The 22,710-nt window shown below is 37.4% G+C and overlaps 1 protein-coding gene across 1 annotated transcript in view; it reads left to right on the top strand.

Annotated features, from left to right (window-relative positions):
* Nucleotides 1-22,710, top strand: part of LOC129147348 (ABC-type organic anion transporter ABCA8-like) — a 48,528-nt gene that overhangs the window by 9,373 nt on the left and 16,445 nt on the right. The window contains exons 6-23 of the mRNA XM_054709161.1: nucleotides 1,197-1,423; nucleotides 1,963-2,104; nucleotides 2,399-2,584; nucleotides 3,815-3,962; nucleotides 6,765-6,933; nucleotides 8,899-8,957; nucleotides 9,678-9,788; nucleotides 10,726-10,901; nucleotides 11,380-11,499; nucleotides 11,716-11,854; nucleotides 12,446-12,536; nucleotides 13,311-13,450; nucleotides 13,673-13,792; nucleotides 15,558-15,756; nucleotides 17,389-17,555; nucleotides 20,417-20,550; nucleotides 21,092-21,229; nucleotides 21,636-21,740. Coding sequence (XP_054565136.1) covers nucleotides 1,197-1,423; nucleotides 1,963-2,104; nucleotides 2,399-2,584; nucleotides 3,815-3,962; nucleotides 6,765-6,933; nucleotides 8,899-8,957; nucleotides 9,678-9,788; nucleotides 10,726-10,901; nucleotides 11,380-11,499; nucleotides 11,716-11,854; nucleotides 12,446-12,536; nucleotides 13,311-13,450; nucleotides 13,673-13,792; nucleotides 15,558-15,756; nucleotides 17,389-17,555; nucleotides 20,417-20,550; nucleotides 21,092-21,229; nucleotides 21,636-21,740 — 2,571 coding nt within the window. The remainder of the gene's footprint in view (nucleotides 1-1,196; nucleotides 1,424-1,962; nucleotides 2,105-2,398; nucleotides 2,585-3,814; nucleotides 3,963-6,764; nucleotides 6,934-8,898; nucleotides 8,958-9,677; nucleotides 9,789-10,725; nucleotides 10,902-11,379; nucleotides 11,500-11,715; nucleotides 11,855-12,445; nucleotides 12,537-13,310; nucleotides 13,451-13,672; nucleotides 13,793-15,557; nucleotides 15,757-17,388; nucleotides 17,556-20,416; nucleotides 20,551-21,091; nucleotides 21,230-21,635; nucleotides 21,741-22,710) is intronic.

Genomic DNA, 22,710 nt, shown 5'->3' with positions numbered 1-22,710 from the left:
GCTTTCCTTCCCTGGGCTGCAGGCAGCTGGCCCCACCCACGCCACTGTCAATGTATCCCATTGTCACTGCTTGCCATCTATGCAGTGCTGCCCCCCTTCCCCTCCCACCGGTGGCCTTCCTCTGCAGGTGACAGGCTGGGGTTTAAAGGCTTGGCTGGCCTGGGCCTCCCTCTTTCTTTGCTGTGGGGCGGGGCCAGCCCTGAGAGGAGCCGTCTGCCTACCTGATCACCCCTAACCACTGGTCTGCCTACCTGATCACCCCTAACCACTGGTCTGCATACGTGATTACCCCTAAATGCTGGTCTGCCTACCTGATCACCCCTAACTGCTGGTCTGCCTGCCTGATTGCCCCTAACCACTTGCTTGCGGGTGGGGCCAGCCCGGCGAGGGGCTGTCTGCCTACCTGATCTCCCCTAACTCCTTGCCTGCCTACCTGATCACCCCTAACCACTGGTCTGCATATGTGATTACCCCTAACCACTGGTCTGCCTACCTGATCACCCCTAAACCCTCTGCCTGCCTGCCTGTTTGCCCCTTACTGCTTGCTTGGGGGCGGGGCCAGCACTGACTTCCAGTTGGTCAGCCTCCTGTCATTACTGCTCATTATTGACCCAGGGTTTTTATATGTTAGGATAGCCTTGGTCTTTCATTTACTCACCAGTTTCCTTACAACAAAGTTTACTTAAGTTGCCATGTGCCATGGAGGATATGTATAAATAGAAGAGAAATTTTCTCCTCAGAGAAGACACCTTCTCAGGAAGCCAGGCATAGAATTAAATTCTTGGAAGAGGAGAAGTAGGCAGTCATGGAGGTGTTCATAAAGTCCTTCCAGGTGAATGAGCACAAGCTTCTTGGTCTAGGACGCCATGGAAGAATGCCTCATTGAAATGACATTCCACACTGAAGCTTGAGGGAAAAGGTTTGCTGAATAGATAATGTCATAAAGACATTGCAAGCAAATCATCAGGCAAGGTGAGGCAGGGAGGCGATAAAGCACATAGCAAATTTCGGGAACTGTGTGCAACTCAGGATGCCTGGACTGGAGGTTCCAAGCGGGCCAGTGGTGGAACAGGGGAGTGAAAAGTTGGGCTAGCATCAGCTCCACACAGACCCATTACGTGTCCATAGTAAAAGAGGTGATTGAAAGAAAACGGAGCCTGTCATCCATGAATATACAAATCCATGTCTTTCTTCAGATCACAACGAATCACTCGGTGATGGAGGAATTGATGTCAGTTACTGGAAAAAATATGAAGATACATCCCTTCGTGAGACAACAAGGGACGATCATGAATATCTTCCTTTTCCTCTACATTATTTCCTTTTCCCCATTCATTTATTATGCCTCTATTAATGTTACACGAGAGAGGAAAAGGATGAAGGCTTTGATGACAATGATGGGTCTTAGACAATCAGCATTCTGGTGAGTCAAGTGTACCAATAAATAAAGGTAGGAGTTTAGGGAAAGTGGACTTCTTCAAAGCATCATTATTGCAAATATAATGTTTTTCTACCTTTTTTCTATGAATGGGATACATTGTCCTTAGTGGAATGCTTGCCAGGCTGATGCTAGGGGTTACTATGCATCTCAAAGAGAGAACATGAGGTGTGGGTTTTTGGGGTGATTGCAAAGCAGGGGTCCTGGGGAATGACCACTGAGTCCACAGGGAAGAGTGTGGTAGAAGTGATAGACATCGGTGCCTAAGCCAGAAATGAAATTCAAGCCTGGGTGAGACTGAACAGGAAAAAAGAGGTCAGGAATCAGAAGCTCTTTTGGAGATCAGGTATGATGGATATACTGTAATCAAGGGAGCAAACTGGCAGAACAGGCTGGTATATCGGAGCTGGATAATTGGAATTTAAAATGTCACAAGTTGAGCTATTTCAGGTGTGTTAGAATCCACAGCAGTCCCTTTCCAATGGAACATGAAATACTAAAATAGCATTTTGTTTCCACATTAGGCTCTCCTGGGGCTTGCTCTATGCTGGTTTCATCTTCATCACTACCCTTTTATTGGTGCTTATTATAAAATCTACCCAATTTGTAATTTGGACTGGCTTCATGGTGGTCTTCACTCTCTTTTTCCTCTATGGACTGTCTTTGGTGAGTTGGTGAATTACCCTTTTTCCCATCTGACAAGATTAAGTGTTGGTGTTCAAAAAGGTGTTGTTCTACATAACCCTTTTCTTCTGTGCCTACCCTCTTTGCATTGGAAAATCTGTAGACTGGTATTTGACCTGTAATGCCAGTTTGTAGGGCAAATTTCAGATCATCTTTTTGTTTTTTATACATAGACTAATAATGTAATGCTAATTTTATATATTCGATTTCTTATGTTATTTTGTTAGGAATAATTTATAGAGAAACATAAAGCAACTGTGTCTTCTCTCCCCGTAGATAGCTTTGGCTTTCCTAATGAGCGTCTTGATAAAGAAGTCATTCCTCACTGGCCTGGTTGTGTTCCTTCTCACTCTCTTTTGGGGCAATCTAGGATTCACGGTCTTGCACAGGCATCTTCCTGTGTCCTTGGAGTGGATGTTGGGTTTTCTCAGCCCCTTTGCCTTCATGCTGGGAATGACACAGGTGAGAAGCCATCTAATCACTTATTAATGGCATTTCTGAGCCATCTTCCTTCTCTGGGATTTTGTTTTCGGTATCACATTACTTCATTAAAAATCAAACACCAGCATATTAAATTTTTGTTACATTTGCTATGCACACATAGATAAGTGTCTACACACCGCATCCTGGTGAGATTAGGCATAATAATTACCTTAACCACAACAATTTGAATGCTCTATGCACTGACTTATAGGAGCAACTCAAATCTTAGAACACAAGACTATAAAATAAAATAAATTATATTTAAATAAAAAATAAAGTGTTATTTTGATATGAATTAACCCTATGTTTGTCTCCTCTCTGGAATTATCTGTCTGTAGTCATTTCTATGCTCATTATTATAAGGTATAAAATCCTAATAAAGACTATTGTGGGTTTTAAAAGCGTTACCAGCACTTAGCCCAGTAAAATAAACCATGGGTGAGTGAAAAAATGGAAGGCCAACATATAATTCGTAGGGTGTTATTTTTGACAGCTAATTAAATATGGACATGTGTCACAAATCTAATACTAAATAACTCTTCCAGTTCATATTTTGACTTAGTAATTCAACAGCATGCATGATTATAGAAACCATACAAGAAAAGTCAAAGTTTAAAATACCTTAAAAATGCATTTAGTAAATTACATTTCTGTTCATAAAACATCATTTCTCTTGATCTGATTCTCACATTGAACTTACTTTGCCATTCTTCCAATTAATGGTCATGTCACTCATTACAGGTCCGTTATTTAATCCTTAACAAAAAGACTGTTATAAAGTCCTCATTAGCTTGAACATTATAGACCAGCCCACTGGTTCTTCTTCAACATACCAGTGATCTTTCCAGGAGCATGAAATCTCTCTCAGGAGACATTTCAAAGAACACCACACCTTTCTTCCATATTCTATTTGGTAAAGATTTATTGAAGGCGGAGCTCAAATGTCATCTTTTTCCATACTCCTCTACCTCCTCCTGACACTCCCATTTCATTGGGAACGTATTTTAAATCATTGCAGTTACTAAACTGCATTATAATTGTTCCTATGCGCATGCTTTCCAATAGATATGAGAGTAAAGTAGTCAGTTTTAGTCAACTTTGTATTCCCAGTATGGGGCAAAGAGTAGCTTATTTTATTTTTTATGCTAAACCTGTTTAACATTTATCATAAGCCCAATTTCCTTTAATTAATTACCTTTTAATTTTCAGCTCTTACGTGTGGACTATGATGTGAATTCCAATGTACTTCCTGCTTTTTCGAACTACTCAAGTCAAATAATAACAACACATTTTATGTTGGCTTTTGATATTTTCATCTATCTGGCACTGACGATTTATTTTGAAAAAATTTTGCCAAGTGAGTAGTGATATGATTAAAATCAAACACTATTTAAATAATCTTGTTTCCTAAAATGAATCTCCTAACACGTGTTGTTTATATTTAAAGAACTATCCTGTGCATCAAGGTCATTGAAATCAACAAGGTTATTGTCAGTGACCAATTCAGTTGTTCATTTCTCTCTGGCTGTTTTGACTGGTCAGAGCAGAATCCAGAATTTTGCTCATAGAATGACTAGCCTTTGTTTGAACTTCACTCTGCTCTGTGTGTGGCTGGTTTCTTTTTAAAGAGATGCTTAGAAAGCTAGTTCCTAAGTGAATCTGGCTTGGTACTTAGTCATGGAAATTTATAGCTGCTTTGTCTAACTATTTAGCTCACTGGTTCTGAGCCCTGGTTGTCCATCAGAAACACGTGGGGAACTGGAAAAAACATTCTGAGCCCAGCTCAACTCCAAGAGGTTATAATTCATTTAATTAGTGGTGGGACCAGGGCACCTCTACTTCAAAAAGATCTCCGCACAGTTTCACAATGGGAAAGTCAATAGGCGATAAATCTTCATTTTTATCAGCCTGCAACACAAAAGCATATGAGTTCCACAAAAGCAGGGCTCTGTTTGTTCCCAGATAAACCCCAAGCACCCACTTCAGTGCCTGGTGCACGCCAGGGCTCAGTAAGTACTTGCAACTGAAATACTGCTGCATTTTTTCCTCCCTCCTTTTATTATGAAAGGCAGGGGCTGTGTCACCTCTGAATTTCCTATTCAAAACAGAACACCAAGGGCCTTTATTATACATTTAATCCACATATATTAGTATATATTGAAAGAACATAAAATCACTATCTCAAAGAGATATCTGTACTCCCATGTTCATTGCAGGATTATTCACAATAGCCAAGATATGGAAGTATTGCATGCTTGACATTTGCTAAGATATATCTCAAGTGTCCTTACCACACACATGCACACACTCACACACACACACACAAGCACAAGCAGAGAAATAGAAATGATGTGAAGTGATGGATATGTTAATTAGCTTGCTGGTAATTTTTTCCAGGTTTCTCCACTTTATTTATTTTTAATATAGTTTTTATTGTTGATAGTATTACAGATAGCTCCCTTTTCACCCCCTTTTGATCCCCCCATTCTTTACCACCCCCAGTCTCTACCCACCCACCCTCATTATTTCACAAAATATCACATTGAACACACACTATATATATATAATTTTTATTTGTTGATTGTACTTAAGTAAAGCTGGAAAATTATGAAAGTCACTAATGACATAAACACACAGAGTGGGTAAAAATGTTACCAGTGACTAAACACTGGTAGAAAGGGAAGAAGGGAAAGGAGTGAGACTGAAGGCTCACAGCATGGTCTGAAGCAGTGACTTGATCGTGCTGTTTTAAGGTAATCCCTCCAAGAACAATAACTGCCTCTGCCTTCTAGAAGAGCCCAGAATAATAGATGTCAGGATATACACTTTTTGGCTCATACATTTATTAGACAGTTGGAATTATTTGTATCATCCATTCATTAAGACTGAATTTAGCCTGGCAGGTATGACTCATTGGTTGAATATCAACCCATGAACCAAGACACTGGTTTGATTCCCTGTCAGGGCATTTTTGGCTGGGTTGTGGACTCAATCCCCAGTAGTGGGCCTGTAGGAGACAACTAATTGATGTTTCTCTCCCATCCATGTTTCTATCCCTCTCTCTCCCCCCATCCCACTCTTTATCTCTCAAAAACAAACAAACAAACAAAACAATAAAAACAACTGAGTTTAAGCTTGAATTTAAACAAGTTGACTGTGTTAGAAATTCCTTTAAAGATAAGAAGTATGAATGTTAGAAAGGAAAATTAACTAGATAAAATGATAGAATCATGTATTAATAAATCTCGTGGCAGAATGTATCTAGTTAAGCTACATGCTTTTATTTGTTAGGCTTCCTAATCCCGGGGAAAAGATGGGTACTTAACTAATAATATACCTACAACAGGTATGTAGGGAGTGTTCGGTATATATTTATTGCATGGATGCATGCCTGGACATGTGAAAAGTACACAGAAGTTTGAAAACCCATCAATCTTACAGTGGAAACCAATTGCAGAATATAAGAGAAATATAATTCTTCCATTTCATAATGTCCCTTAACATGTAGGAAAACAGAAGTGATAATTAAGTGCAAATATACTGTGGATTCATTTCCAGAAAGAGGTTCATGGATAATGGATAATGCATTCTTACTGCAGATCATAAAGTTGCTTAAGAGCACTGTTATAATTTGAAGTTGAGATAAGGCATAAATAAAAATTAGCTTTTGAAATTCCACTCTGTGTTCAATTTTAATAAGTTCTCTTGCCCCATTCTCTCCCATTCTGTCACTTATTTTTGTTAAATCCTAACCTATCTTCTCTTGGAATATTTGTTGTTTTATATGCAATAGTTAGTCCTCAAGTTCTTCCTCCTTTGCCAATGTTGATAGAGTTCAGCATGCCTGACCTATCTTGAATTTGTCTTGCATTATCTGATGTTCTTGAGGTTAAGAAGTGTATCAACATTTATTTAAGTCCCACCAGAATTTTTTTAAGTCACAGCTTCAGTTCTTCCCAGAGGAACAATAATTATAATAGAGAGACATCTTAGTGATCTTTTTTTCTCCTTAAGAAGCTACATATATCCAAACATGTATTTTTTTGTGTTGACCATGTTTCAAGTTTATTGGCAGAAAGTTTGCATTGCTATGCTGCATTGGGGTGACTCTCTCCCTTAACATGGTGATTGACCCAGAATTTGTCTCCTGGCCACATAGATGAATACGGACACCAATACTCACCCTTGTTTTTCCTGAAGTCCTCATTTTGGTCACGACAACATAATGCTGATCATGTGGCCCTTGAAGATGAAATATATTCTGATCCTTCACCTAATGACTCCGTTGAACCAGTGTCTCCAGAATTCCATGGGAAAGAAGCCATCAGGTAACAAGGATGCAGATGGAGAACAGGCCAAAGGATGAGGAGCTAGTAGTTCGCACCTGAAATAAGCCAAGTTCTCTCTGGTGCCCTATAGATGGCTCCCATTGAACCGCATCCATGCTACATTCATCAAAAGTTCCTTTACCTTTTTTTGTCTTATATTATTGACATTTACACTAAATACAAACAAATATTTCACCCACAAAGGTAATTTGACAAAACCCTCATCTGGATTCTCAATCTTCTATCTGTTGTCCTCTCCAACCTGAGCCTCAATCTCACTCTTTTCTTTGCCTGGACTCATTTATTCATACATGGCTCCCACCTCATTTATAATATTCCTTATTTCTCTCTCTCAATTTTTAAAACTTCTCTTTCTATTTATTGCTCTTTCAAAGAAGATGACAGAGTTGGGAAGAGAAGACCTAAAAATAGACACAAAGGGAATTGAGGGAGAAGTGCCTTTTAGAATGTCCTTTGTTCGGTGCTAAGTAACTTTTATTTTCTAATAAAAAATTAAAGAAGAAATTTCTCAACATTCCTGACTATTCAAATTTTATTCATCCATCTGTGTCCAGCATATATGTCCGTCTTCCCTGAACTGTCTCAGATTACACCAGACTCTGAGCTTCTGGAACCATTTTATTTTTTATTTTAATCTGCTCCATATTTATCTTCCATACTTATATTTGTCCTGTGACTAAACTAGGTTTAACCTCCAGCAGATCAACTGGAAGCAAAGCAGTGACTTTAGTTGATGTGTTTATATGTTTATTTTAATTTTTCTATCTCTTTAGCAGCTCACTCAACTATAAGAACTATGTAGAGTGATGGTAAAATGGGATTAAAACAGAAAGGAGAAAATCTAAACAGTTCAATATGAATGGAACCTGGATTGTTTGATTAATAGATGACAAAATAAGAAACATAAGTTTGATTCAGTTTATGGATATGTACCTGATAAAATAGGTAAAATGCCTAGCATTCCAGATCTATAATAGCACCCAGCAGTCTAATTCCATTCCTTTCTCTTACCATAATCATCATCATAAACCAATATCATCTGATTTTTACTGAATAATTACCAAGAACCAAGCACTATGCACGCAACACGAAATATTTTACTCATCCTTCAACACAGCCCTAAAGCATCTAAATTATTAGGTTACAAAAGCCAAAATTTAACCAGAATATGTACATTGGCTAAGGTAACAGAGCTACTAAATGTTCTAGCTGGGTTGAGCTCAGTTGGGTAGGACTGTAAAACCCACTGCTCTCACTGTTATGATCTTTGCCTCTCTCCCTTACTCCACCCTGACCTTGACTCAAGATAACCAAAGATACCTCCAACGTGAGTCAGTAGTTCACAATGAGCCCTTCAGGAATGGGTGCCTGTGTTACCTCTTGGTCTAGCTTCTTTGGCTTTGCAGTTTAGAGATGATCCTGGTCTTCAATAGTAATGTCAGGTTCCACCTCAGTCATTGGAATAATATTACCTGCTGATGTGTTCCAAGCATAGGGAAATATTAAGACTTTGCAGGGGGCTCAGCTGGTGTGGCTCTGTGGTTGAATGTTGATGTATGAACCAGGAGGTCATGGCTCTATTCCGGGTCAGGGTACATGCCCAAGTTGTGGGCTCAGTCTCCAGTGTGGGAGATGCAATAGGCAGATAATCAATGATTCTCTCATCATTGATGTTTCTATCTCTCACTCTCTCTCCCTTATTCTCTGAAATCAATAAAACAAATTTTTAAAAAACTTCGCAGCTGAAGCTAATGTGCAGCCAAGGCTGGGGAAAAATACTTTGGCTGATTCTCACACACAAGCATGATTTCCAGAGAGTACTTTAAATTCCCAGCTTTTCTATGCCCTGAAGGGGGCAGATTCATAAATCATGTCAGCCAAACCTAGAATTACTAACTGAAGAAAATTATCATAACTTGAATCCTCTTTTTCTTTCTTTTTTAGAATCAGAAATGTTACAAAAGAATATAAAGGAAAGCCTGATAAAGTAGAAGCTTTGAAAGGTACCATTTAGTTATTATATTGATACTAATTTTCTGATTTTTACTCTTTCTTTTTGCTTGTGGTAAAAAATTACTGGTCATATTTCAGATTTGAAATGAGTTATTTGGCCATATGATAAAATTTCCTTTCTAACAATTACTTCAACTATGTAAAAGAAAAAATTGATTGTGTTTTCAAATTATAAATGTCTTAGAAAGATATACTGTGTCATACTGAGGTAGCCTAAAGCTATTCTGGGTTGTTTTCTACAAACTCAAATTTTTCTTCTGTAATTCTAAACCTATTGTAGATATTGCTATTTTTATTTTGTGCAAAAACGTCACATACACCAAAGGATTTTTATCCACATAACAATTTACTGAACTATTAATCTTTCATTTATTGACTAAATTAATATTTACTCAATAAATATTAACATTCACCTGCCTTATACCAGGCAATATCAATGAACTTAAGAGTATACTAGCAAGATGTTTCTTGGTTTTAAAACAAGTAATTTCAAATTTCCAAAACAGGATGCACATACAAATTTATAAATGCATATTTTGTTATTTTGAGTTTAACAACTAATATATTCATATATAGAAAACAAGGCCATTCAAGGAAAGAAAAAGACAAATTTTAACTCCACATAAACTTGTAGGTTTTTTTCTACTTCCCTACCACTTTACCTTCCTTCCTTTCTCCCAGCTTTCTTTCCTTTTCTTTTTTCTTCCTAGATCTCGCATTAGACATATATGAAGGCCAAATCACTGCAATACTTGGTCACAGTGGAGCTGGGAAATCAACACTATTAAACATTCTTAGTGGGCTATCTGTTCCCACCAAAGGTAAGAGGGTTCTTTTTCCCCCAAAGGTAGGCTGACAAATCAGTTGTTAATAATAAGTTCTTGTGATCATTAATCACACACACAGATTACCAGGAAAAAATGGAAGTTAATTTATAGTATTCTATACAGGTATGCAATACTTAATTGATATATATGGAATTTGATTATTTCATGATCATTATTTTCATGGTCCGATGGCATTCCAACTTGTATCTATTAGCTTTTGCTGCACAACAAGCATTCCCAAAGCTAATAGCTTAAAATAAAAATGTTTTCTTATTTCTCATGATTCTGTGGGTTTGCTGGTGGTTTTTCTGTCTGGATTACAATAGCTGGGGGCAGACGCTTTAGCATAGCCTTACACACACATGTGGGGCTCTAGTTAGCACCACAGCACCTCTCTTTCTACATCCCCCACGAAGCTAGTTAGGGATTCTTCATCTAGTAATGCCCATGACTCCAGAAGCAAAAAGAGGGCAATCCCAGGGTGGAGGCACTTCACAATCCCTGCTTATACCACATTTGCTAAAATTCCATTTATCATAGAACCACACCTAACTATGAGGGGAGAATACATAGACTACATCTTAATGGAAAAATCTGCAGAATGGACCTTTCTCCACCCCATACACCACACAACTAAAATGGAAGTTCACAATGCCTGAGTTGTATAAACCTTGAAGATAAAACCATATTATCTAGAACAGTGGTTCTCAACCTTTCTAATGCTGTGACCCTTTAATACAGTTCCTCATGTTGTGGTGACCCCCAACTTTAAAATTAGGAACCACAACATGAGGAACTGTATTAAAAGGTTGCGGCATTAGAATGTTTGACAACCACTGACCTAGAATGTAATAAATAACTCTATAGTTGCTTTTCATTTAGAAAGATATCTTTAGTATAATCTGATGTTAACTTTTAATCTTTGTTATAGGTTCAGTCACCATGTATAGTAATAAACTTTCAGAAATGGCTGACCTCGAAAATATCAGCAAGCTCACTGGAGTTTGCCCACAGTCCAATGTGCAATTTGACTACCTCACTGTGAGAGAAAATCTCAGACTCTTTGCTAAGATAAAAGGGATTCCACCACAGGAAGTGGAACAAGAGGTACATAAATATATCAGAACTAACGTATTGGTCAAAATGATAATGTTAAGTTTATTTGCTCTGAGTTCTTATGCTTTCATTATCTTATCTTTGAGCAAAGTCATTGTATGAAAGTTGGACCAAAAAAATCTAATTTAGATATTTATGACAGTTAAATGTTTCTCTAACATTTATGTATAATTTATATGCCAAGCATTATCCTTAACTTTAAATATACTAATTCATTTATTTCCCATAACAACTCTATAAGATAGGTGCTATTATTATTCCCATTTTATAGATGTGGAAACTGAGGTTCAAGAGAGCAAGTAATTTGACCAAGACTATGTAGCTAGTTAATATGGAGTGGTATTCAAACTGAGTCAATCTGGCTCAGAATGCATGCTTTTAACCATTACACTTTACTGCCTTGTATTTATCAATGTAAAAATAAAAAAAGAAATCTTGTATCATGACACAAATGTTGTCATTTGGTTAGATACAAAGAGTTGTGCTGGAATTGCAAATGGACAGTATTAAAGACATCGTTGCTCAAAACTTAAGTGGTGGACAGAAAAGAAAACTCACCTTTGGGATTGCCATTTTAGGAGATCCTCAGGTAAATAAGATGAGATTTAGAGATGGATTAAAATTTTTTAAATTAAAACTTTTGGTGGTAGTTCTAACCTTTTATTTATGATGGGACATTATATATAAGAACAAAATCCTAACCACAATGCCCTTTGAAATATACATAATATGGTTTCAACGTGTTTTCTGGAAGAACTATATACTTTATTGGAAAGATCCTTTTATATACCCCCCTCCACTGTAGATTTTCCTATTGGATGAACCAACTGCTGGGTTGGATCCCTTTTCAAGGCATCAAGTGTGGAACGTGCTGAAGGAGCGGAAAATGGGCCATGTGATCGTGGTCAGTACCCAGTTCATGGATGAGGCTGACATCCTGGCTGGTATGTGCTGGTTTGCTTTAAGCATCACAATACAGTCTTTATGAGATTTGAGAAATATGGATTATATGCTCAGCAGCTGTATTTTGTAACCTGATCAGCTATATCCAGCCATTGGAACAGCTGGTAATGATATGAACTGGCCCAAGAGTCTTATTCCCAACCACTTCTGTGTATCTCCTAGGATTTTGTATCCTTTGATTACATGGAGGTATGATCTGCCAGGAAACTCACTTATTTTGAAGAAAGAGTCTATATTCAAAGGCATTGGTCCTTTCACTCAAAATTTAAGGAAATCAACTTGAAATATTCAAACAATTTTGATTTTTGATCCATTAAAACGTATAATGTAATGATTTTCTATACACAAAGATTTTATCTTCATAACCTCTATGACTGGCTAGAAGGGAAAACAACAGTCTAAAGTATATAAATAAGATTAAAATGTGTCTATTTCAATGGGTCTTTCTGAAGCCCTGTATTTGAAAATATAAAAGCTCTTGAATTAGAATTGGATCATACAGACAATGGCCTATCTTTTTGGGAGAAATAAAACTTCCTAACAAGTTTTCTTTTTTGCTTCTTCTCTTTCAGACAGGAAAGTGTTTGTCTCCAAAGGGAAGCTGAAGTGTGCAGGCTCAAGTCTGTTTCTAAAGAAGAAATGGGGGATTGGGTATCACTTAAGGTGCGGCCACTTGAGAAGGCTGGAGAATGAGAACTGGGCTAAAGCAAGGCATGATGCTTGAAGCAACACATAGCACACAAGGAAACCTTTGACTATTATATACAGCTATTGATGTATACATATATACACATATACACAAATAAAAATAAGGAGATGTATAGCCAGATATAGAGAGGTCAGAGATTAGAGATAAAGGCACAGATAGAGATATATGGAGTATATAGTATGAGTATATGAGTTATTGATTGGCAGATTTTAGAGATTGAGGATATAAGATAACAAAGAAGTTTAGATAAATGTGCTAGAAAATATATCCACCACACTTATTTTGTAAGAAAGTTATGTATTTAAGGGAACTTTCTCAACTGACATTGTATTTCACAACCTCATCATCTCTCACCCAGGGTTTTAACACAGGCTCTTAAACAGACTCCTTGTTTCTTCTCTTTCCCCTAACCCCTTTTCTTCTCTCTTGTTCTTTCTCTCCTGTCCATCCTCTTCATTTTATTTTATTATTATTTTTAGATAGTAACATATTTTGTTATTTACTGATTGATTCAGAGATAAGAAGCTTAGTATTGTTGTTGTTAAATCTTTTACTATAGGAGGTAGGGATTGTATATAATCTGATTTTTTTACCTCTTACTTCATGTTTGGATGACCTATTTCTTACATTAGATTTTATTTGATTTTTCTTTGTCTCCTAGAGACAAGTAATTTTCTTCATGCAATTGGAGATGATGTCAAATAACACAGATCTATTTTTATCACCAGTTTGCAGTTGAATGAAATGTGTGTTCAAGAAAAAATAACATCCATTATTACAAAGCACATCCCTGATGCCAAATTATCAGCAAAAAGTGAAGGAAAACTTGTCTATACATTGCCCTTGGAAAGAACAAATAAATTTCCAGGTAGTGTACAAGAATATCATGAAATGAAATACATAAATGTTATTGATAAAAATAGTATCAATGATAAATACTGTAACTTACATTTATTAAGAGCATACAATGTGTTCAGGTATTTAAAACATGAGGTAAGAATAACTAGACTTTTATCTACAGTGGGAAATATTATATTTTAATTGATATACTATGCTTGTTTTGATTTGCTATTGTGTATGTGTTTTTTAGAACTTTATGAGAATCTTGATCTCCATCCTGACCTGGGAATTGAGAATTATGGTGTTTCCATGACAACCTTGAATGAAGTGTTCCTGAAACTAGAAGGAAAATCAACTATTAATGATCCAGGTAAATAAAATGTATGAAAATTATCACATAAGTGTATTCATAACACCAGGTCCAGTATCTTCTTCAAGAAGACACCATTCCAGGCCCTGGCTGAGTAGCTCAGTTGCTTAGATCATCATCTCGATACACCAAGATTGCCGGATGGATCCCTAATCAGGGCACATACAAAAATCAACCAATGAATGCATAAATAAGTAGAACAACACCTCTCTCTCTCTCCATCTCTCTCTCTCTCTCTCTCTCTCTCTCTCTCTCTCTCTCTCTCTCTCTCTCTCTCTTTCTGTGTGTGTGTGTGTGTCTCCTTCCTCTTCTCTCTAAAAATCAATAAATAAAAAGAAGACACCATTCCAATAACATGATTCAATAACATGATTACAACATGTGGGATTCCATTATTAGGGCAATTTTGGACAAGAATATATTAAGGTGAAGTGCATCCCTGTCACTTTTGTTACCTCCATTGCCAATATTGCCTTGATATTAAAAATGGCCCATTTTCTTCTACCCAAGGCTCACAGCCCTCATTGTATCCCATTTTCCAAGAGCAATTTCAGACAAAACACTTATTCTAAATCTCTCTCCAAGCACTTTGAATGTGTCATCACGCTGCCTGTTGGTCTCCATGGTTTCTGATGAGAAGTCAGCTCGAGATATTATTGAGGATTTCTTTGTATGATGAGTTGTTTTTCTCCTGCTGCTTTCTGTCTTTGGCTTTGGTAATTCAACTATGATGTCTTCAGGTGTGGATTTCCTTCCGTTTATCCTATTGTTATTTGTTGAGCCTCCTATAGGTGAAGATTAGAGTTTTTCATCACATTTGGGAAGATTTTAGCCACTATTTCTTCAACTATGCGTTCTGTCCCTTTCTCTCTATATTGAAGCCCAATTCGTCTAATATTAATACAACTAGAGGCCAGATGCACGAAATCCATGCAAGAGTAGGCCTTTGCAGCCCCGGCTTCATCTGGAAGATCATCCGGAAGGTCGTTCTGCTCTTCAGCTGTTTGGTTGATTGGCATATTATGCTTTTATTATTATACAATGCTTTAATTTTTTAAAATATATTTTATTGATTTTTTACAGAGAGGAAGGGAGAGGGATAGAGAGTTAGAAACATCAATGAGAGAGAAACATTGATCAGCTGCCTCTGCACACCCCTCACTGGGAATGTGCCTGCAACCAAGGTACTTGCCCCCGACCGGAATCAAGCCCGGCACCCTTCAGTCCGCAGGCTGATGCTCCATCCAATGAGCCAAACCGGTTTCAGCCAGAATGCTTCAATTTTAATGTAATTTGTGACTTTAAAATTGTTTAAACCTGTTTGTGCTTTTACTTTAAAATTTATTTTGTATAAACAGCATATAGTTGAATTTTGCTTATTGAAACATTTCTTATAGTGGCATGTTTAGTCCATTATTTTTAAGGTGGTTGTTGCTATAGTTATGTTTAATTTACAGTTAACCCCCTAGTGTGTAGCATGTCAATTTGTAACTTGTTTCTCTAGGTGAGCACCTAAGATAATTGTTTCCTTTACCAAGTTGCCAAGTCACACCTAGGTTCTATGATGATCTTGCATACTTATCTTAACCTCTTTAATATATTGTCTGTGTCAATCTAAGATTTTCTTTCTGGTCCTTTTGTTCAAGTGCCTACAGTGTGAGGGGATGTTATCTGTGATGTCCTTGGTATAACAAATGCCTATAGTAAGCTCAGTAAAGTCCATCCGAAGTAGGTTTTCATGCATTACTTATTTTGTGTTTTGCAGGTATTGCCACATCTGGAGAAGTACAAGCAGAAGAGGCTGGAGACACAGAAAGACTTGTTGAGATGGAACAAGTTCTCTCTTCACTTAGTGAGATGAAAGAAACAGTAGGTGGCATGGCTCTGTGGAGACAGCAAATTCGTGCAATTGCAAGGGTCCGCTTATTAAAGCTAAAGCATGAAAGAAAATCTCTTTTATCATTGTGAGTATCAGAGTGCAGTAGCTTTTGTGCAGTCGATGCATTAAAAAATATTAAGGCCTAAAGACTAGAGAAAACAAACAAAAAATAAAAATACATGTCTGCATCTGCAAACCTGGATAAAGTATAATCCTCAATCTAGTTCATGGGCCTAGTTTTTATCTACTAGCAGACTAGCAAGTGGAATTTATAAGGTCTCAGAATTTATAAGGTCTTTTTAGGGGAAAAGTTCAATTAATGTAAGTTTTCCTGTAATATTTGCTCTCCTTTATTTATTTATTTATTTATTTATTTATTTATTTATTATTGTTATTATTATTATTTTTTTTGTGTGTGTGTGTTTTTGTTAATCCTCACCGGAGGATATTTTTCCATTGATTTTAGACAGAGTGGAAGGGAGGAAGACAGACAGAGAGAGAGAAACATCAATGTGAGAGAGACACATCAATTGGTTGCCTCCTGCACTCACCCCAATCAGGGATCAAGCTTGCAACCGAGGTACATGCCCTTGACTGGAATGGAACTGGGGCCCTTCAGTCTGCGGGCTAAACCGGCTAGGGCTATTTGCTCTCCTTTAGATTTTCTATGGCAGGTGACAGAAACATTGGGATGTAGATATTATTTCCCAGAGTCCATATGCCAATGTCTCATTTTAGTTGTTGTCTTGTCATGCTACTGACTCAGCACTAGAAGTCTTGACTCTCCCATTATGTCCTACTGGCTCTAACCTAGAGGTCCTAACTTCCCTCCAGCCCTCTTAAGTGATGGTAGCTCACTCTCCATACATACTGTGTGCATAATGGGCACCTCCCTGCTCCTAAGAATCATGTCCCCTCTCAGTAGCACCCTGGTGTCCAAGGGATTTTGGCTATCAATCAGTGCCTTGTCTATGAATACATTGATTAGGCATCAAAGAAATAGGAGGGTTGGCACTTAATAGAATCTCAACAAGTACTTGCTAAATAAATAAGTAATGAGAATTCACTGAGAATATTTGACTAGGAGATGAGCATGATTTAACGAAATCTTTAAGCTTAATCTGGCAACAGCATATAAGAGTATCTTGAGACATGCCAGTCCTTTAGCAAGAATTGCAACAAGATGTATCATAAAATTAGAAATTAGGAATGGAGAAATGTTTCAAAATAAGATATCATGAAAATATAATAAAAATTTTCAACTTACTTGAAATGGAGAGCATAGGAAAATAAAGAGTAAAAAATAATTGAAAATTTGAGCCTGGAGATTCAAGAAACCATTCAGTCATCACAGGACTCAGTGAAGAGGATTGGCCATGAAGAAAATTGAGTATAATGTGTTGGTGAATGAAAAGCTCACTGGAATTCCAGGAAGAGGCAGAATCTGGACACAGAGTTTAAGGACACATGCCCCATGATAGTGTACAGGGTGGCTCATGGCCAGAGAGGAACAAGAGAAATGAACAAAAGGATAAATCTACAATTTATCATCTCTAACTTAGAGGTAGGAAAAGGACAAGTTACTCAGTACCTGAGTCAGCGGCTATATGTTTAATTTTCATAATTTCTTGATCTCATTCGATTAGAATCTGCCTAGACCATTTTAAAAGGTTAGGGCATGACTGTGCATTCACACTGGCAATTTTCTTCTGTGTAGGCTATTGATTCTAGGAATTGGAATTTTTCCTATTTTGTGGGAGCATATCATCTTGAAAACATATGATGACACTTACACATGGGAACTTTCTCCCCACTTATACTTCCTTGCTCCTGGACAACCACCGCATGATCCTCTCACTCAGTTATTAATCATCAATAATACAGGTAATAACGTGGTGAATACTTCGTCTCCAATACATTCACTGTTCAGAGCATTACTTAGACGACATAAACATGAGATTAAAAATGAGCTTTTTGCTTCTTCAGCGTGTGTTCAAAACAATTTATGAGGCTTGGGGATGATGAATATACAAGCCCAAAATAGAGCAGGAATTAAGAAAGCATTTGTCAAGGAAAAATAAATTATCTGATGACATTTTGCAAAATAAAAAAGTTCATACCCAGAAACACATTTTAATAGCTTGAGATATAATTCAAATGCCATATTGATTAATTTAAAATGTGTAGTTTGATGGTTGTTAGTGTATTCACAGAATCATTTAATCTTTAATACAATTCATTTTAGAATATTGTCATCTCAAAAAGAAGTCCCATATCATTAGTAATCATTTTCATTCACTCTGCCCCCAGCTCTGATCAATCACAAATTTATTTTCTATTTCTATGGATTTGCACCTCTAGACATTGAACATGAGTAGATTCATACACTCTATGTATGATCTTTAGTGACTGACTTTTTTCACTTAGCATGTTTTCAAAGTTCATCTATGTTGTAACGTGTCAATACTTCATATTTTAAATTATTGAATAATGTTCTATTGCATGGATATAACTCATTTTATTATTCATCAGAGGGCTGATATTTTGGTTGTTTTTTCAATAATTGGCAATTATGAATAATGCTGCTATAAACATCCATGTACTAGCTTTCAGGTGAAGGTGGTTTTATTCATTTCTTTGGGATATAAACCTAGGAGTAGAATTGTTGTGTTATATAGTGACCGTGTTTAATCTTTTTAAAGTGACTGCATCAATTTACATTTTTCACTAGCATTTTGTGAAGATTCTAATTTCTACACATAAAAAAACAAATTATTAAAAAATAAAGTAAAATGCTCCCTAATTGTAGTGCTGAAGTGCTATCTAATGTTCCTAAGTAAAGAAGGCTGTGATGTACCTTACAAAGAAAATATGTGTGTTAGGTTAGCTTTGTCAGGCATGCATTATAGAGCTGTTGGCTGTGAGATCAAGGTTAATGAATCAACAATGAATATACAAAAACATACGTAAAATAAAATAATGCACTGATTGGTTATAGAACAGAGGCTTAGAGAGACCTAAACCTATGTTTCCCCATGAGCACTGGCTCAGTATTCACTAATTTAGTATTTATGATAACTTTCTAGTGACTTCATAGAAATCTATAATAATAAAAGTGTAATATGCTAATTAGACCAGACAACTGAATGACCTTTCGGACGTCATTCCAGATTCCTTTCCGGATGAAGCCATGGTGGCGGGGGCAGAGGCAGAGGCATTTAGGGATGATCAGGCAGGAAGGCAAGCAGTTAGGGGCAATCAGGCAGGAAGGCAAGTGGTTAGGGGCAATCAGGCAGACAGGAGAGTGGTTAGGAGCCAGTGGTCCCAGATTGCGAGAGGGATGTCCAATTGCCAGTTAGGCCCGATCTCGCAGGAATCCCTGTGGGATTGGGCCTGAACCAGCAGTCGGACATCCCCCAAGCAGTCCCGGATTGCAAGAGGGTGCAGGCCAGGCTGAGGGACCCACATCTTCCATGCATAAACTTCATGCACCTGGCCTCTAGTTAAGTACATAACTACTGTGAATAATAAGAATCAACTGTAAATGTTCTGCAAATATTAAATTTCACACTGTAGGTTATCTTTTCACTTTGTTATTGGTATCCTTAGAGGTATAATGTTTTAGTTTTTATGAAGTCCAACTTATTTTTTCCCTTGCCTGTGCTTTTGATGATATATTTAAGTAGGCTTTGCCTAATGCAAGATCACAAAAATTTACTCCTATATTTTCTTCTAAGGCTTTTATACTTTTAGTTCTTTTGGGTCTGTGATGCATTTGGGTCTGTAATGCATTTGGGTCTGTGATGCATTTTGAGGTCATTTTTGTGTGTGATATGAGGAAGGGATACAACTTCAATAGATATCCAGTTATCTTCCTGGGATGGTCAGGCCACCAAACTTTCCCATTCCCTTCTGCTTCATGTTGCAGAAGCTTGAGACCACCAGAAATGGGGGGCTGAGAGATCTGGAGTTCTCTTCTGACCCATAAGGTAGAAGTTCTTAATTTATGGACAAGTGGTTCTCAATCATCCTCAACACAGTTCCTCCCTGGAAGACACTATAGACTGGGCTTGAGGAGGTAGAATCCCTGAATCCTTCTCTAACCCATTCAGAGGGGAGCTTTTGTTATGCTAATCAAGGAAGAGTTGTGAAGGTATAGGTCTTCATTACAGTTTCTTAGTGCTCTTACACAGATTTAGTAGATTTTTCTTAAATTGCTTTTTTTCATTTTCTGTATGTCTTTAAGATAATAAAAAAATTTCAACTTGGGGTTTTTTAGTAATTTTTACAAATTATGGTTGTTTTTCTGGGGAGAAAGTCCATGGAGCTCTTTATATAGCCATTCAACAAGTGTCTTCCTGTATCAAGAAACATTTTGAAAATCAATTAATAATCTAGTGGTAGTGAAGTGATATTTAGCCAATTTGGTGATTGATTAGTAGATATTATCTATGTCATTAAAAACATTGGTATGGTTACTCATTGAAATCTTCTTGGAAAAAAATTTATTCCATATGCACGATATGACAGTGATCATAAGTTAATAAATATATTATAAAGTAAAATCCATAGAAGTGAGTAGATTTTTAAATTCACAGTAGCAGGAATGTTATTATGTGGAAAAATATCCTCACAGTCCATGTTACAGTAAATATTACATAAGGCCATTAATTTTCATTTCACTGCACAGGTTGACATTGATTTTCTTAGTTTTGAGATACCTAATACAATAAACTATAATTTAGGGGAAAGCATTGATGACTTTATACATTCCATGGAGCGTCAGAACATAGCTTTGGAAGTGGATGCATCTGGAAATAGAAATGGCTTAGACGATCCATCTTATAATGGAGCCATCATAGTGTCTGGTCACAACAAGGTATGCTGGTCTCCATTTAAGAAATTATCCTAAAGGTGTGCAAAGCTAATAAACTATCAATATACTCTGGCCTTCAGTTTAGGAAACAAAATGAAAAACAAATACAGTAGTACTGCTTTCTTTACTTAGTTAATTGTAGTCATTAGTATGATAAATACTTCATATATCAGTCACTATCTTCCAACAGACTGTGTGCATTAGCAAAATAAATACTTTACAATACCCACCATCAAGAACATACTTAAGTCCAAAAAAATTGTATTTCTTCTCAAGGATTTTCTAATTCATATATGCTGAAACTTCTGTTTTATTCTTAAGCAATAATAATATTTGATTCTAGCCGTAAGCCAGACACCTGATGTCCTGGAAGCAAGATACTGCCTATATACATGTTTCGGTTTATTTAACACAATGTTTGTTTTTGTTTAGATTATTTAACACTATTTTTAAAACATGAATTTTAATTAAAATATTGAATATTTCTTTAGGGGGAAAAAATGAAGAACTCTGAGAATTTTTAACCTTGCTTTTTCTATTTTAGAATTACAGTTTTTCATTAGCATGCAATACCAAGAGACTGAATTGCTTCCCAGTTCTAATGGATATTGTGAGCAATGGGCTGCTTAGAATGGTTAAACCATTAGCACGTATCCAAACTGGGAAAAGCACGTCTTTGCTGGTAAGTATGTACTCTCTGACTCTCCTCCATCAGGCATCTCCCGGGTGGCTGGGATTTTATTCTTATTGAGTAAACATCTGCAGGGTAAATTAGCATTTGGATTCATGCAAGTTCAATATAATTTTTCAAAGCTTTATTTTTTTTTAATGTACATAGAACTAACAAACTATATTTTCAAAGAGAACGTGAAGAAATGAAAGTGAAATTGTGCAGTCCTGTTACTAGCACTTTCCTTATCCAAACATGTGGGTTATCAAGCCAAAAATCAAGCTTCAAGACTGGATAGATAATAGTTTGGTAACAAAAGGGATGCAAGGCAGGGTTATACATAGGCTGTTTAATATTTTTAAAAATGAATTTCAAATTTGTTCATGCAACTCATTATATTCTTTGCCTTTTTCAAAAGGAACTGGATTATCCATTTAGATTCGTGATGCCTTTCATCTTCTGGCTGTTTTTGTCATCCAATTGTGTTCCATACATTGCCATGAGCAGCATCGATGATTATAAGGTAACAGTGAGTAACTGAAACTTCCCTTACTTTGTATGATTGTATGTTGAAGGTAATATAATTACAGGATTTTTCAAGAGGTGATTTATACACGTTTACTTGAGCAGCCAATTCAGACAAAAATCCTAAGTTGTAAAAATAAAAGGAAGTTTTGTAAGTGGAAATATAAATGCATAGATAAATAAATAGAGTCTACAGAATGCTTCTGAAACTTATATGCATATGCAAATATCTGAAAATAAAAGAACTTTGAAAAAGAAAAACAAAATTGGAAGATTTACGCTTCTGACTTCAAGGCTTACTAGAGTTATCTATATATATATATAAAAGCTTAAGTGATCATTGCATCCGAACGGACAACCGAATAGGCTGCCTGGGGCGACTAGGCCGGCAGGGGGGTTAGTGAGGGGAGAACAAACGACTGAGCAGGAGGCTGTGTGGGGTGACCAGGCCCGCAGCAGGGGCAGTTGGAGGTGACCAGGTTGGCAGAGGGGTGGGCAGTGAGGGGCGACCAAATGACTGAGCAGCAGGCTGCTTGGGGCAACCAAGCCAGCAGGGAGGGTTAGTGAGGGGCGACCAAATGATTGAGCAGTAGGCTGTGTGGGGCAACCAGGCCCACAGAGGGAGCAGTTGGGGGCAACCAGTCCAGCAGGGGGGGACAGTGAGGGGCGACCAGACTGGTGGTGGGGGAAATTAGGGGGGCGACCATGCTGGCAGGGGGGGCAGTAATGGGTGACCAGGCTGGTTTGGGGGGGGGCAGTTAGGGGTGAACAGGCCAGCTGGGGAGGGCAGATGGGGGCATCTAGGCCAGCAGGGGGGTAGTTGGGGGTGACCAGGTCAACAGGGGGCCAGTTAGGGACGATCAGGCAGGCAGGCAGGAGAGCAATTAGGAGCCAATGGTCCCGGATTGTGAGTGGGATGTCCGACTGCCAGTTTAGGTCTGAAAGGTCAGGGATTGGAGAGGATGCAG

The sequence above is a fragment of the Eptesicus fuscus genome, chromosome 20 (genome assembly GCF_027574615.1).
Source record: "Eptesicus fuscus isolate TK198812 chromosome 20, DD_ASM_mEF_20220401, whole genome shotgun sequence".
In the NCBI taxonomy this organism is placed as follows: Eukaryota; Metazoa; Chordata; class Mammalia; order Chiroptera; family Vespertilionidae; genus Eptesicus; species Eptesicus fuscus.
Note: the sequence above shows the minus strand (reverse complement) of the source record. Positions and strands in the feature narration are given on the sequence as shown.